Source organism: Myxocyprinus asiaticus, chromosome 17 (genome assembly GCF_019703515.2).
Source record: "Myxocyprinus asiaticus isolate MX2 ecotype Aquarium Trade chromosome 17, UBuf_Myxa_2, whole genome shotgun sequence".
In the NCBI taxonomy this organism is placed as follows: Eukaryota; Metazoa; Chordata; class Actinopteri; order Cypriniformes; family Catostomidae; genus Myxocyprinus; species Myxocyprinus asiaticus.
In genome coordinates, this window is record NC_059360.1 from 48,999,146 (window position 1) to 49,012,932 (window position 13,787).

At 38.9% G+C, this 13,787-nt stretch overlaps 1 protein-coding gene across 1 annotated transcript in view; it reads left to right on the forward strand.

Moving 5' to 3' along the window:
* Window positions 1–676: 676 nt before the first annotated feature.
* LOC127455157 (ryanodine receptor 3-like) overlaps window positions 677–13,787 on the forward strand; it is a 201,482-nt gene continuing 188,371 nt past the window's right edge. The window contains exon 1 of the mRNA XM_051722783.1: window positions 677–815. Coding sequence (XP_051578743.1) covers window positions 768–815 — 48 coding nt within the window. The 5' untranslated portion in view covers window positions 677–767. The remainder of the gene's footprint in view (window positions 816–13,787) is intronic.

Genomic DNA, 13,787 nt, shown 5'->3' on the forward strand with positions numbered 1-13,787 from the left:
AACAAATCTATTCGCCCCACTAAAGAAAACAATGTGTTTAATAGGGGCCTTGAGCCCCTTTTACCCCAAACACTGTCCCATGAAATTTGATTTAATGACCTTGAACAAAGTTGAAAATGATATTGTCTCAATAAATGTGTTGATTACAGGGATTTTCATACATTTGCGACATTTAAAAAAATATTAAAAATTAGACTTAAAGATTAAACTTTAGACTCCACACACAAAGATCTCCTGGATCAGGAACATTTTGCAGTTTTGAAAAGTGCTGTGGCAGTTTTTGTTGCTATTTAGTGTTTTGGGAGAAAATCAAATCAAAGGAGTCTTTAGCCCTGGTGCACCCGTGTTTACAGGTTGAACGCTGTTTTCAGGACAAAAGAATATATTTGATAAATGTCAGGTTGGGGCAAATTATTGTCACATTGATACTGGGGCAAGCTGTCACAGGCTATTTGAGATGTTGTCCTTTTTATACAACGAGTAAAGTATTTCTGTCTGTATGTTTGTCTGGTTATGGATATATAGAGTCATTTATTTCAAACATGTCAGATTCACTTGGGCATTAATATTAAAATGCACAATGAGTGACGTCACAGATCAAACCCCAATGCGGTTCTAGTGGGGACACACGCACGCACACACACACACACTCTCACACACACACTGAGCGCGTTGGAGTGTCGGTGTGCGGCGCGTTTCTATGGCTGCGGTGGATTGACGGAGCGCAGCGGCAGCAGCAGCCGGGCTCTGAGCGCTCTTCATCGGCCATGGCGGAAAGCGGAGACGCGGAGGACGAGATTCAGTTCTTGCGGACCGTGAGTGGCTCATTTCTGTCATATTTTCTGCGTGTCTATTTTCAGTGGATTTCAGCCCATCAACGCTCACACACATCGCTCGTGTTATAATGAACGCGTCTGTTTACACTGCAGGAAAATGATGCGTTTTTAAACCTCTCTTATTTTGCGCATCGTGTTTTGATTCCCACATCTCACATTTCCACTCGAATTTATGCATTATCAGATGTTATCAAAGTCACACATTATTACAAGTTACATTTAATTCAAGAAAGCTAGTGTGTATGTTTGCATGTTGTATTTTTGCTGCAGAGCGAATCGTGCGTAAAAATGCGATGTTGGAAACGATTGTGTTTGTAATTGTGAGAGATGCGGTGTTTAAAATGAATCAATTCATCCTAATGATGATCATAAACACTTGTTAATCACAGCTACAGTGATTCATTCCATGTCCAGCATTTGAACATAACTGCGAATAACACAATGAAATATTCTGTATTGTGTCCAATAAACCTGCTGCATTCAAACATTGATCCCAAATAATTAATTGATGCATTGAACACAGAAACCAATTAGCCTGGGATTCTTATATTTTACTTTCAGAATCACATTCTAAAGAAATAAAAGCTTACATTGCACACTAAAAGCAGTATTAAATGCATTGTCATTTTAATAGTGGGATATAAAAGAGCAGAACAGGTCACAGAGGTGATGTCATGGGTTTTATGGTTAGTTGGCACGCTCCCCACAATATACTTTTGTTCTAAAAATCCTCTTATAAGAATAGTTTGTGATTTTTGTCATTAAGGATTTGTCAAGACTTGCTATGGGCATATTTGTGTGTAGTCTTGTGTGGAATTGAACTGTATAATCAATTAAATTGCAGATACACTTTTGCCTCTGTTGTTGTTGTGATGTATATAAGGTGTGATGGAGCTCACAGGTGTCCCTCTCTGTTCGGAACATGTGATTTTGAGATGATTTGACTGATTGTGTGGCTCTCAAAAACGAGATGATCCCCACTTGTTTTTCTCAATTTCTTGATATTTTACAGGAGGCCGAAACGTCTGTGTTCTGCTGTACTGTGAGATATAAATAAAATATACAGAAATTGAGAACATCTTGTTTTTGTGGATCTACGCACCCTGAACCGGTAGAGCACAGTGATTCCATTTCTTTGACTGATTATATGAGGAAATAATAGTCTGATCGCATTAACTAGGACAAGTATACAGTGTGACGCTTAAACACCGTTGAGCTTTATTTTCGAATAGCTCACCTGTGCATGTGTTTATCTAATTCTGTGAATTGGGTGATTCACATGAAACTGGTTAAGGAAATGTCCTGGTCCTATTTTACTCCAACATCAAAAGAAACAAATGAGATATTGTATTTTGCATGTAGAAAATTACGATTATTTTTAGGACTTGGGACTGGGTGACAAAAAGACATTTTCCGATGCATTGTGATGCTCATTTGTTCAATCTCGATATCGATTGTTAAATCCCAAGATCAGTCTTTTACTCTATGCGCAGCCCTCATTAATGCAAGTAAATCACTCACATATGAGACCAGATTTCACAGTATGCCACTATAAATGTCTGTGATTCGCCAGTGGATGATAAATGATTTCACTCCGCAGTGATTGAGTTGTGTAGTGGTGAAGAAGTTCAGGAGCGAGATCTTTTCACTGTGTGTTGTGAGTAAAAGTTTAGTTTGACTCGCTCTGTGTGATGTGTGTGCAAAGATGTCATCCATTTGTCATTGAATAATGTCTCCTTTCTGTTCTTTACAGTCATCTGTTGATCAAAAACAACAAAAATAGAAACATTTCATTGTAATCACGCATTGATGCGCTAAAGAAATCAGTAAGACAGTGCCGATGTAACTCTTGTTCTACATATCAACGTAAATATTTGTAAATAGTACAAATGATGCATGTAAACAGTAATAATTTAACAAAATTATGCATTAAATTTCAAGACATTTATTGATGGAATAGACTGAATTTTGACATTTTTTAAAAGCTATGACGTGACCAATATGATTATGAATATAATTAGTAACATTTATATTTTCGAATTGTACCTAGAAGGTTAGAAGGTCATCTGTGTAATTCACAGCATTAGTTGGAAGAGAATTTCTTTCATATGTAAGCAAAATGCACATTATAAAAGAAATATACCTTAATAAATCGAATCAGAATAACCTGCCTTGTTAGGGCTTGACAGTTACGCACATTTTAGCACCCAATTTTAATCTCCCCTATATGAAAAAAGATTGTCACTATGATATTCTCATTACCGCAACGTGACAAAAATGATATATTATTTAAATTGCAAGTATTTATGCATCAAAGTAGTACCCCCTTGGTATTGCCTTACGTTTTCGCTGATAAAAACAAAAAAATGCATTATACAGCCGCATATTTTTTCCTGTAATACAGTTTAAAAAAAATGACAATGTTACGGGAATGACAATCATCATTGAAAACTATAGCAATCATAATGAAAACTGTCCGGACGTGTTGTGGTAATAACAATTTGGGGTGTCCTGAAAATAATGTCACAATGCGAAAATCTTAATGGTCCTAAATGCAGGCTTCATTTTCTTTATGCAAAATATAATTTCATATTTATACATTGATTTGGAATAAACAGGACATTTCCTTGACAGATTTTGTGAGAATCACCCAAAATGTCACATTTTGCGTCTTTCAGGTGTTGTTGGTAATTATGCATTTGAGGACCTCTTTTTTTTTTTTTAAATGTAAATAAATATAAATAGCCATGAAAGATGGCTCATGAATTATAGTCCTTTATCAGCATGTGATGCTGTGGATTGTGTTGAATGTTGTTTCTCCTGTAAGTGATGATGAAACACAGAGTACACTGAACACACACACACACACACACACAAATACAGAACAACACTCTAGTTTATTTTTTGCGGCACAATCTAAATCCTGAAGTCAGTTTGATTATTCTGCTCATAATGATGTTGTGTGACACTGAGGAGTGTGTTGATTGTAGAGTTGTTTTAATTGTGTGTTGTAGGTTTGTGTGACTCTGAGAGATCAACAGCTTGTTGTGTTCCTCCACAGGAGGCAGCTGTGTGTGTGTGTGTGTGTGTGTGTGTGTGTGTGTGTGTGTGTGTGGGTGTTGCAGTGCCATGTCAGGCTGCAGCAGAAATGTGTGTGCGAGCAGCAGCTCTGTCTCACTCATTATATTAGGGCTGCACGATTTGGACAAAGTCATATTGTGATTTATTTGGAAAAATATTGCGGTTGTGATTTGATAATTGATAAACAATAAAATAGTAAGTGATTACTTTTGACCAAAATTAGGTAATGTTTTGCTCATGCCCTTCTGCCAGTAAAAAGTCTTAAGGTTATACTTTACACTTTAAATAGGCCACGACATACTTCCGGAGATGTTCCTCTTCGTTCTTCGTTCAGGGGTACAAAAAAATTCCAAACAGCTGAGCAACAGTATACTGTTTGTGAACACTCAGACATGTGTCTGACACACTGCTGTGGGAGGCGTTTAGAGGAGCATTAATATATGAGGATGCTACAAAATATGAGGATGCTTAAAAATGTGTTATCAATGACTTTGTCTCATTCTATGAGTAGAATTTACATGAGGTCTTTAAAAGAAGTTGTTTTAACCACTCAATGATTAATACAGTATATATGCTAAATGATTAATTTGTCTTGTTTACATTCTGAATTCTAGTTAATGCACTAACACACTATACATGGCCATAATATTCATCGATTACGCTCTGTTATTGTAATTTCCCTTGCAAAAATATCTAAACTTGCTGCAAATTTGCCGCTCGTTATTTTCACATGCAAATGAGCTTGTGATTCGCTGCAAATGTTTGTCAGAAGTTTGCAGCTCTTCACCAGTAGTGGTGAACCTTCAGCAAATCTTTGGCAAAAATGGACAATTTGTGGCAAGTTTGCTGCAAAGTTCATTTGCATGTGAAAATCATCAGTGGCTAATTTGCGGCAAGTTTGCCTTGAACTTTCGATTTTTGTAAGGGTTATGATAACACTGAAACTACTGCAGAGATGGGTGTATAAAAGAGTGTTAATGTGCAGAATAAAGACAAAAGAATGATGATATATCTTCATTAAAGCATATCTTACTTTAGACAGATGTGTGAATGGATTTCGCAGCAGATGGCACATGAGTGAATGGGCACTTGAGAGTATTTGAGTAGATTTGATTCCTTTTGTAGACTAATTAGACAAAAAGAATCGCATGACATGGTCTTTCACGCCGGTGTGTTCACGTTGAATACTGACTGAAAAATGTATACAAAGTAGTAGGTGGAGCTTCAGGTCACACCTAATGATGACGTGGACTAATGGTAGCAAGAAGGTGTTTAGCAGCTGGTTAGAAGTTTAAAAACACCTCCTTTTTGGCCAGATTTAGTTCTAAATGACGACATATCCATTCGTTCTTCGATTTCGTATGAAGTATATCTGGGCCTTTGAGCTACACTTTAAGGGTTCATACTTGAGTGCTCCTAAAAAGAACCAAACTCATTCCTTTACCACTTCAGCCAAAAACAAGCAAACAAACAAAAAAATAAATAAATAAAACAGTAAAAAATAGAGAAAGAGATAGAGAGAGAAAAATTCATCAAATTCACATTGCACATGTACATCGTGTACCTGTTTTTGTCCATTTTGTGGTCAATAGTAATATATTTCTGTAATAAAATCTTAACTTACATTGGGCATTGCTATGCGGTCCAGTTAAACCAAGGACTTCTAAACCGTCAAGCTTTTATTCAGGTAGAAAACTTCAGAAAGAGCTTCTGTTCTGATTGTACACCCTTGGAAGAAAAGGTTCCATATAGAACCCAAAAGGGTTCTTTCACTCGCTTCATATTTGGAACCCCAAAAAGGTTCTACTGTATATAGCTGAAATTTTTCTTTTTAAGGGTTCTATCAAAATAACCCTAAAGCGTTCTTTGAGCCAGGTGAAAATGTTCTATATAGAACCTTTTAGGGGTTCCTAACATGGAATTGTAACGTTTGGATTTTGTTTAGTTTTTAAATGTTGTTTTTGTTTTATTACCAGAAGAACGTTTAATGGATATATGAATTAAATAGTTCATATAGATACTACATCACTATGAAAGTGAAATAAAATATAAAACACATTTAAGTATTATTTAGTAAAGCATTTTGAATAGTTTGTTTAAAACAACACAAGCAATAAATTATACAATTTATGGGGTGTATTTTTTGTATTTGTATATTAACTTGTATCGGCCGAAGATATTTGGGAATTCGTAAAAGTGAAATTAAAGTGAATCTGGACCGCTTTAATATGACATCTTTAGTGCATGTAAGTAAGTGGGACTGAACTCAGAGCACATCTTTTACTCTGACAGAACAGAACCGCTCTGAAACGACTCTTGCGTGTGCTCTTAGAATGTGTAAGACACAATGCCATACAAACAAAACAGAGCTGTGCAGATAAACTTTGAAGTGAGAAGTGCACGCAGACTATTTATTTAATTAATTAAATCGCAGCCATTGGCGGTTTAATAATCGCACAAGGTCGTTTCACAATTTCCATTGTATTTTGATTAAATGTACAGCCTCACAACATGTCCTGTCTAACTCTCTCTTTCTCCTTTTTTCTTTATCAGTCTGTATCTCTGTTGGTTTTCTTTACACACACACACACACACACACACACACATAAAATACGTTATTTTGATACACAATTAATGGTGCACACAGAAGTTTTTTGCAGTCTGCAATTGAAAGTGTCCAATTACTATTATTATTATTATTATTATTATTATTATTATTATTATAGAGCTCAACAGTCTGGTTCGGGAAGTAAAAATCCTGCATTTTAACTTGTAAACCTTTAAAAACAGATGAACCATGAGCTCTGAGGTTGTTAATCAATGTTATATGCCTCTTTTGAAGCCATCAGCCTGCGTTATTTCAACTTCTTAAAAAAAAAAAAAATGTGTGTATATTATTAAAAAATTATTGTGTTCGTGGTCCAAACAGAGGGTGAAACATGCCCCAACTGATAGTACCAGAGGGTGAGGACCACCCACTTGATGGTCAAACACTCCTCCTTGACTGTGCTGTTCTTAGTCTCTCTCAGCGAGAGCTTTTGACTAATTTACAGCATGGGGCGCTCCTCCTCCTCCACAATCTGGGACAGTACCGCTCCCACCCATCTGTCCGATGCGTCCGTCTGCAAGGTAAAAGGGAGAGAGAAGTCAGGAGAGTGCAATAACTTCCTGCCGCAAAGTGCAGCTTTCACCCGTGTGAACGGCTGCTGACACGGCTCCGTCCACTGGACCGGATCTGGTGCCCCCTTTTTAGTCAGATCAGTCAGCAGGCTGGTGATGTCAAATAGTTAGGTACAAACCTATGATAATAGCCAGCCCCAGGAACTGTCTCATCTCCTTTTTGGTCTTAGGTCTCGGGCAGACTGCAGTCGCTGTGGTTTTATCAATTTGGGGCTGCACCTGCCCATGACCCAAGTGGAAGCCCAGATACCGTACTTCCACCCCCCCAATTGCGCACTTCTTTGGGCTAGCCGTGAGTCCTGCCCATCTCAACGACCTCAGGATAGCCCTCAGATGCCGCAGGTGCCGCTGCCAATAATTACTGGAAATAATGATGTCATTTAAATAGGCAGTGGCGTAAGCAGCGTGTCTGAGTGTCTGAGGATTCTGTCCATGAGCTGCTGAAATGTAGCCGGGGCCCGAACAAACCGAACAGAAGTGTCACAAAGTGGTGTAATCTGAACAGTGTGGAAAATGCCATCTTTTCACGGGACATGGGAGTTAAGGGGATCTGCCAATATCCCTTTGTCAAATCCAGTGTCGAATAAAAGCGAGCCGTGCCTAACCGATTGAGCAGTTCATCAATCCGAGGCATCGGGAATGCATCAATGTGCTTAGACACCGCATTGACTTTAATCCACACAGAACTGGAGCAAGCCATCGCTCTTAGGAACCAGAACCACTGGGCTTGCCGAGTCACTGTGGGATTCTTCTATTACCCCCATATCCAGCATGGCCTTTAACTCTTCCTGAACAACTTCTTTCTTGTGCTCTGGTAATCAGTAGGGTTGACTACGTACCACTACCCCTGGGTTCGTTTCAATATGGTGCTCTATGAGATTTGTACAACTGGGAAGAGGCAAGAACACGTCCGAGAATTCTCCTGGCAACCTCGGTGACTCGGGATGGTGAGAGTTGGTCTCCACAAGTGACCTCCGGTCCGAGCTCCTCCCTCTCCGGAATCACCATCGCCAAAGTCACGGGGACCGCCTCTCTCCACAATTTTAGGAGGTTGAGGTGGTAAATCTGACGTGCTCCACCTCTATCCGTTCGTTTCACCTCATAATCGATTTCCTCAGCTCGCCATGTGACCTCAAAGGGTATTTGCCACTTGGCAAGTAATTTAGAGCTTGATGTGGGGACCAATATAAGGACATTTTTCTCCCAGTGTAAATTCCCATAGTCGAGTACCCCTATTATACAGCCGGCTTTGGCGTTCTTGAGCCTGGAGCAAATTCTCCTTTGTTAATTGCCCCAGTGTGTGGAGTTTTGCTCTCATGTCAAGAACGTATTGAATTTTGTTTTTGCTGTTTGAAGGTCCCTCCTCCCAATTTTCCTGTAGGACGTCGAGCATGCCACGCGGTTGATGCCCGTACAATAATTCAAATAGGGAGAACCCCATGGAGGCTTGCTAGACCTCTCATACTGCAAATAATAGGGGCTCGAGCCAGTTGTCCCAATTTTGAGCATCTTTGCGCACAAACTTATGAATCATATTCTTTAGGGTCTGATTAAATTGTTCGACCAAGCCATCCATTTTGGGGTGGTAAACGCTGGTCCAAATCTATTTAATCCCCAATATTTTGTACAGTCCGCGTAGTGTACGTGACAAACGTAGTGTCCTGATCAGTGAGGATTTCTTTCGGAATCCCCACTTGGGAGATAATTCTGAAGAGTGCCTCCGCAACACTTCACGCTAAAATGTTGCGCAGAGGCACTGTGTTGCGTAGTCCACCAGAACCAACACAAAGTGATGCCTGCATACCATCCGCTCTTATGGCCCGACGAGGTCCATACCAATTCTTTCGAAGAGGACCTTGCTCAACGGAAGGGGGCGCAATGGCGCTCTTTGTGTGGCCGGCAGATTCACCAGCTGACATTCATGGCATGCTGCACACCACCTGCGAACATCTCCGCGAATGCCCGGCCAGTAGATACGGGCCATTAGACGGTTTAGTGTTTTTTTCCTGCCCTAAGTGACCTCCCATGGGATTATAATGAGCCGTCTGGAATAACATATCCTCATTTGTCTGAGTGTCCTGCATCACTCGATACAACCGATCCTTGATAATTGATAAGTGCAATGTCTGGCTGAGACGTTGACCATCAGTCACTTTCACTTGGTCAAAGGTGTGCCTAAGGGTCTCGCGTCTGCTCCAGAGGGAAATCCCCTACAAGGAATCCTCTAAGGGCTGGGGAAGCCAAGACTTCCCCCTCCCTTACGTCCTCCTGACGTGGAGCTGACATAGACAGCCCTGGCACTGCCTCCCCAGCCAGCGAATCACACACCGATACGCTTTGTTGCAGGACCCATTCACACATATTCCCCTTAATAAAGTTGTAAATTATGGCCAATTCGTACCCAAATTAGCAGCCTCGACACTATGCTTTTGTCCCCAAAATTGAATATTGACTGTCACTACAGGGTAATTTTGAATATCCCAGTGCACACACCTTACCTTCACCTGCTAGTTTGTATCCAAAGCCTCAGATTGAACCAAGCTTTGGTGAATGGAGGTTTGATTACTACTTGAATCCACAAAGGCTTGGTATGAATCCCCGTTAATATTCACAGGTATCCAGTATGCACCTGCTCGATCGGGGGTGGCCTGTGGTGCGTCGGGGATCTGGACCAATGTCTCCACCTCCATCGTAGGACATAGGTCCTGGACGTGCCCAGGCTCCCCGCAGCTCCAACAGACCAGCCCAGACTTCACAGCCACACCCGTGGCAGCGGATTCACCAGCCTGTTTGAGAGAGTGGAGAGGGTTAGGGAAAACCGGCAGGTTAAAAGGTCCACGGGACCGGGGAACCGGTTATGGGGTCAGAATAAGAAAAACATACCAATTAAAAAAATAGCTGACACAGAGGGTCGGTACATTATTATTAATGTTACCATTAACATTAAAGATATTACAATTGCTAATATTCATGGAACAAACATAGATGATGGAAACTTCTTCCAAATTTGTTTCTCGCTATTATCCAACTTCTCGCAATCAGTTATAATCATGGGAGGAGACTTCAACACAGTTGTCAGCCTAATACTAGACAAATCTAAAAACTCAAATCAACAGAAAATTTGGCACGCTAAAGAGATCATAAAGCAGTATATGACAGACCTTGACCTTGGCGATAGTTGGAGACAGAAAAATCCTACAACGAGAATACACATACATTCTCGCCTGTTCATAAAACATAAAATAAATGAAACCTTTCAGACATTTTATGAAAGTCTGTATAGCAATGATAAAGAAGACAATGATAAAGAAACTTACCAATTTTTAAACAACATAATCCTACCCAAAATAAACTCAACTCAGAAAGAAGACTTATAAAAGCCACTAACGAGCGACGAATACAGGAAAGCCCTCTTCTCTGTAACAAACAATAAAGCTCCAGGTCTAGACAGTTACCCCCCAGAATTTTATACAAATTTTTAGTCAACTATTTCACCACTGTTCTTAAGCATGACAGCAGAAATTTAAAACTGTTCATCTATCACACACCACATGAACACCTCATTAATCTCTGTTCTACTTCAACCAAATTAGGACCCGTCATTATGCACAATTTGTAGGCCGCTATCTCTTATTAACACAGACATAAAAATAATCAGCAAAGCTCTAGCTACACGTCTAGAAACCATCATCTCATGTATCATTCATTCAGATCAAACAGGTTTTATTAAAGGACATCACTCATCAAATAATGTTTAATATCATGAATATCAGTAAATCACAAAGTACCACAATTGTTGTATCACTGGATGCTGAAAAAGCATTGGACAAAGTAAACTGGCACTTTCTCTTTACAACACTACAAAAATTTTGTTCCACTGGATCAGAACATTATACAGTATAGTACCCCAAAGGCTTCAGTTATCACTGATATCACCATCATTTCAGTTGCAACGAGGGACCAGACAAGGATGCCCACTCTCTCCCCAGCTTTTTGCATTATTTATAGAGCCCTTAGCCATAAGACAAAATAATAATGTCACTGGCTTTTAATTAAATAAGACCACCCATAAAATCTCATTGTATGCAGACGACATTCTACTAACCTACAAAACCCAGACAGATCACTCACAGAGGTTATCAGCCTATTAATGATTTCTCTAAAATATCAGACTACATTATAAACTGGTCCAAATCTACTATTCTACCAATAAATAAAACATTTCAGAACATAGGACTAAAGAATATTCCATTTAGCAAAGGCAGTATCACCTACCTAGGAACACACATCTCACCCCACCTATCGGATTTATTTAATCTTAACTTCAGTCCACTGCTAAAGACAATTGAAGATGACTGAAATTGCTGGATGAATCTACCACTCTCTCTCATAGGATGAATCGCTATAGTAGAAATGTCCTTCTTCCCCTCTTTTAAGTGCATCTTTTAAGCTCATGACTTTTTTATTATATATATATATATATATATATATATATATATATATATATATATATATATATATATATAATCACCTTGCAATAAAACGAAAATTGGATAAAAATTGCGCACAGTCGTATCTCTGTGCTTTGAGCACTCATGAAAATAGAACCCACCGTCTTATATCTTTGTCTTTTTGTCTGATTTTCAAATAGTTTTTTGCTTCAGATCAAAGTTTGTAATGTTGGAGCTGGTTGGTTTTGTTCATGGTGCACAACTCTTTTATGAAGGATTTTATGATATCCCTATGGAGAAATGAATGGTAAATATACTTCCAGAACCAAGCCGGCTAAAAAAGCGGATGGCCACTGTTATGCTCTACTGAGATAAAATGAACATGACATTTTAACATGATGGCACTCATGAATGTGCACCAAATGTAGAATAAAGCAGCTTGTTGAGTGCTCATCTCATCAGAGTGGACATCATTTTGAACATCTTTTTCAGAAATTGCATTCAACTACTGTTTATTTTGGTTTGAATCAGATAACAGGATTATTTGCATTAAAATGCCTCTGTGTATTGATGTGGATACTGTTGATAAACAGCACAAATGTTTTTCCACAGTGAATCTGGACATTTCATTTGGTTCTTCTCTATCTGCAAACCTGTTATGAGCAGCATTTCCTCATCTGTCGTTTATTATTATCAGTTACTGCATGAACACAGAGCTGATAATTAGAAAGGCTTCTGTTCTAGTTAGTTCCCACAGGGAAGTGCAACAAAACTAAATGGTTGAACACTTTTGCTGAAGTCAGATGTTTCTTCTGCGAAAACGACCCCAGTAATCTCCTCTAGGGTTTCAAAAGAAATCTCACAAATATCTTTGCCAAGATACTAAAGTCTGCAATAGCTGACTCGTGAGTGTCTGTTGATATTTCTCCAAACAGAATTTAAGGGTTTCTTCTGGCTCTCCGCCATCTTCACTGACAAGTGCCAGACAGCCTTCTCTTTACTGTGATTTACAGTGTTTGTGTGTTTAGACTGTCCATTAGACACACACACACACACACATACACACACACAGAAGCATCTATCTGATGACTGCCATTCTGACCTGTTTGTTTATCTGCCGTGTTTCACCTTGACAGACAGAAAGAGATAAGTGATTTCTTGAGCCCGCTCTGTGTGTGTGCGCACTGAAACATTTTTGAAAACGCAGATTGTCCAGTTTACTAAATCATATTATTTGTGATCTAAACAACAAATTTGTATTTCTCTTCTAAACTTGTTTTTGTGTGTGCTTTTGATTATTGTAATTCTCTAAAATGTGCACTCTACTAGATGACATCATGTCGGTTGAATGTGAACAAATCAGTTATGCTTAACAATAGGGTTGGATATCGATACAGATTTCCTGATTTGATTCCAGTTTGTAAGCTTTCGATTCGATATCGATTAATCTGGGTATATTTCAGTTATAATGTCCCCTTTGTTTACATATGAAATAAATTCTTTCTCCGCTAATGCTGTTAAATATACAGGCGGCCTTCTAACTAGGTACAATATGAAAATATAATTTTTACTAATTAAACCGGTACTGTACCTTTAAGAAAACCGGCATTTCTGTAAATGAGCGCATGTTAACGAGAGAGACTCGAGCGGCTTTATCTCATCCGTGCGATGCATGATTACAATTAAATGTTTCTTTTTTGTTTTTTTTTATCAACAACTGACTCTAGAGAACAGAAAGGATATTAAAAGACACATTAAATGTTTAGATCTCGTCTTTGGACACACGGAACAACTTTTACTCTCAACACGCAGTGAAAGAATCTCGCTGCTGAGTGAAATCTAAACATTCACCAGCCGTTTGACAAATATATACATTTTAGTCGGATATAGGGATGTAACGGGATGAAATGTTCACGGTATGAAAAATCATGGTATTAAGGTGCCTTGCTAAAATTATTAGCAATTTAATATTTATTTGTGATGTACCGTATTTTCCGGAAATAAAGTCACACCTGAATATATCTCAGACTGGTCAAAATCACGGTGTTCAGAGAAACAAAAACACATATAAGTCACACTGACAGAGTTTAAATTAGGCAGCACTAGGACACGGGATCGGCAGCCCGAGTCCCGACTTCCCTTCATGCGCACAAAAGTCAGATGTGCTCCGTTATGAAGATTAAATGATCTCGATCTCTATGCTTTGTAACTCTATGCTGTATACAAATAAACAGCTTTC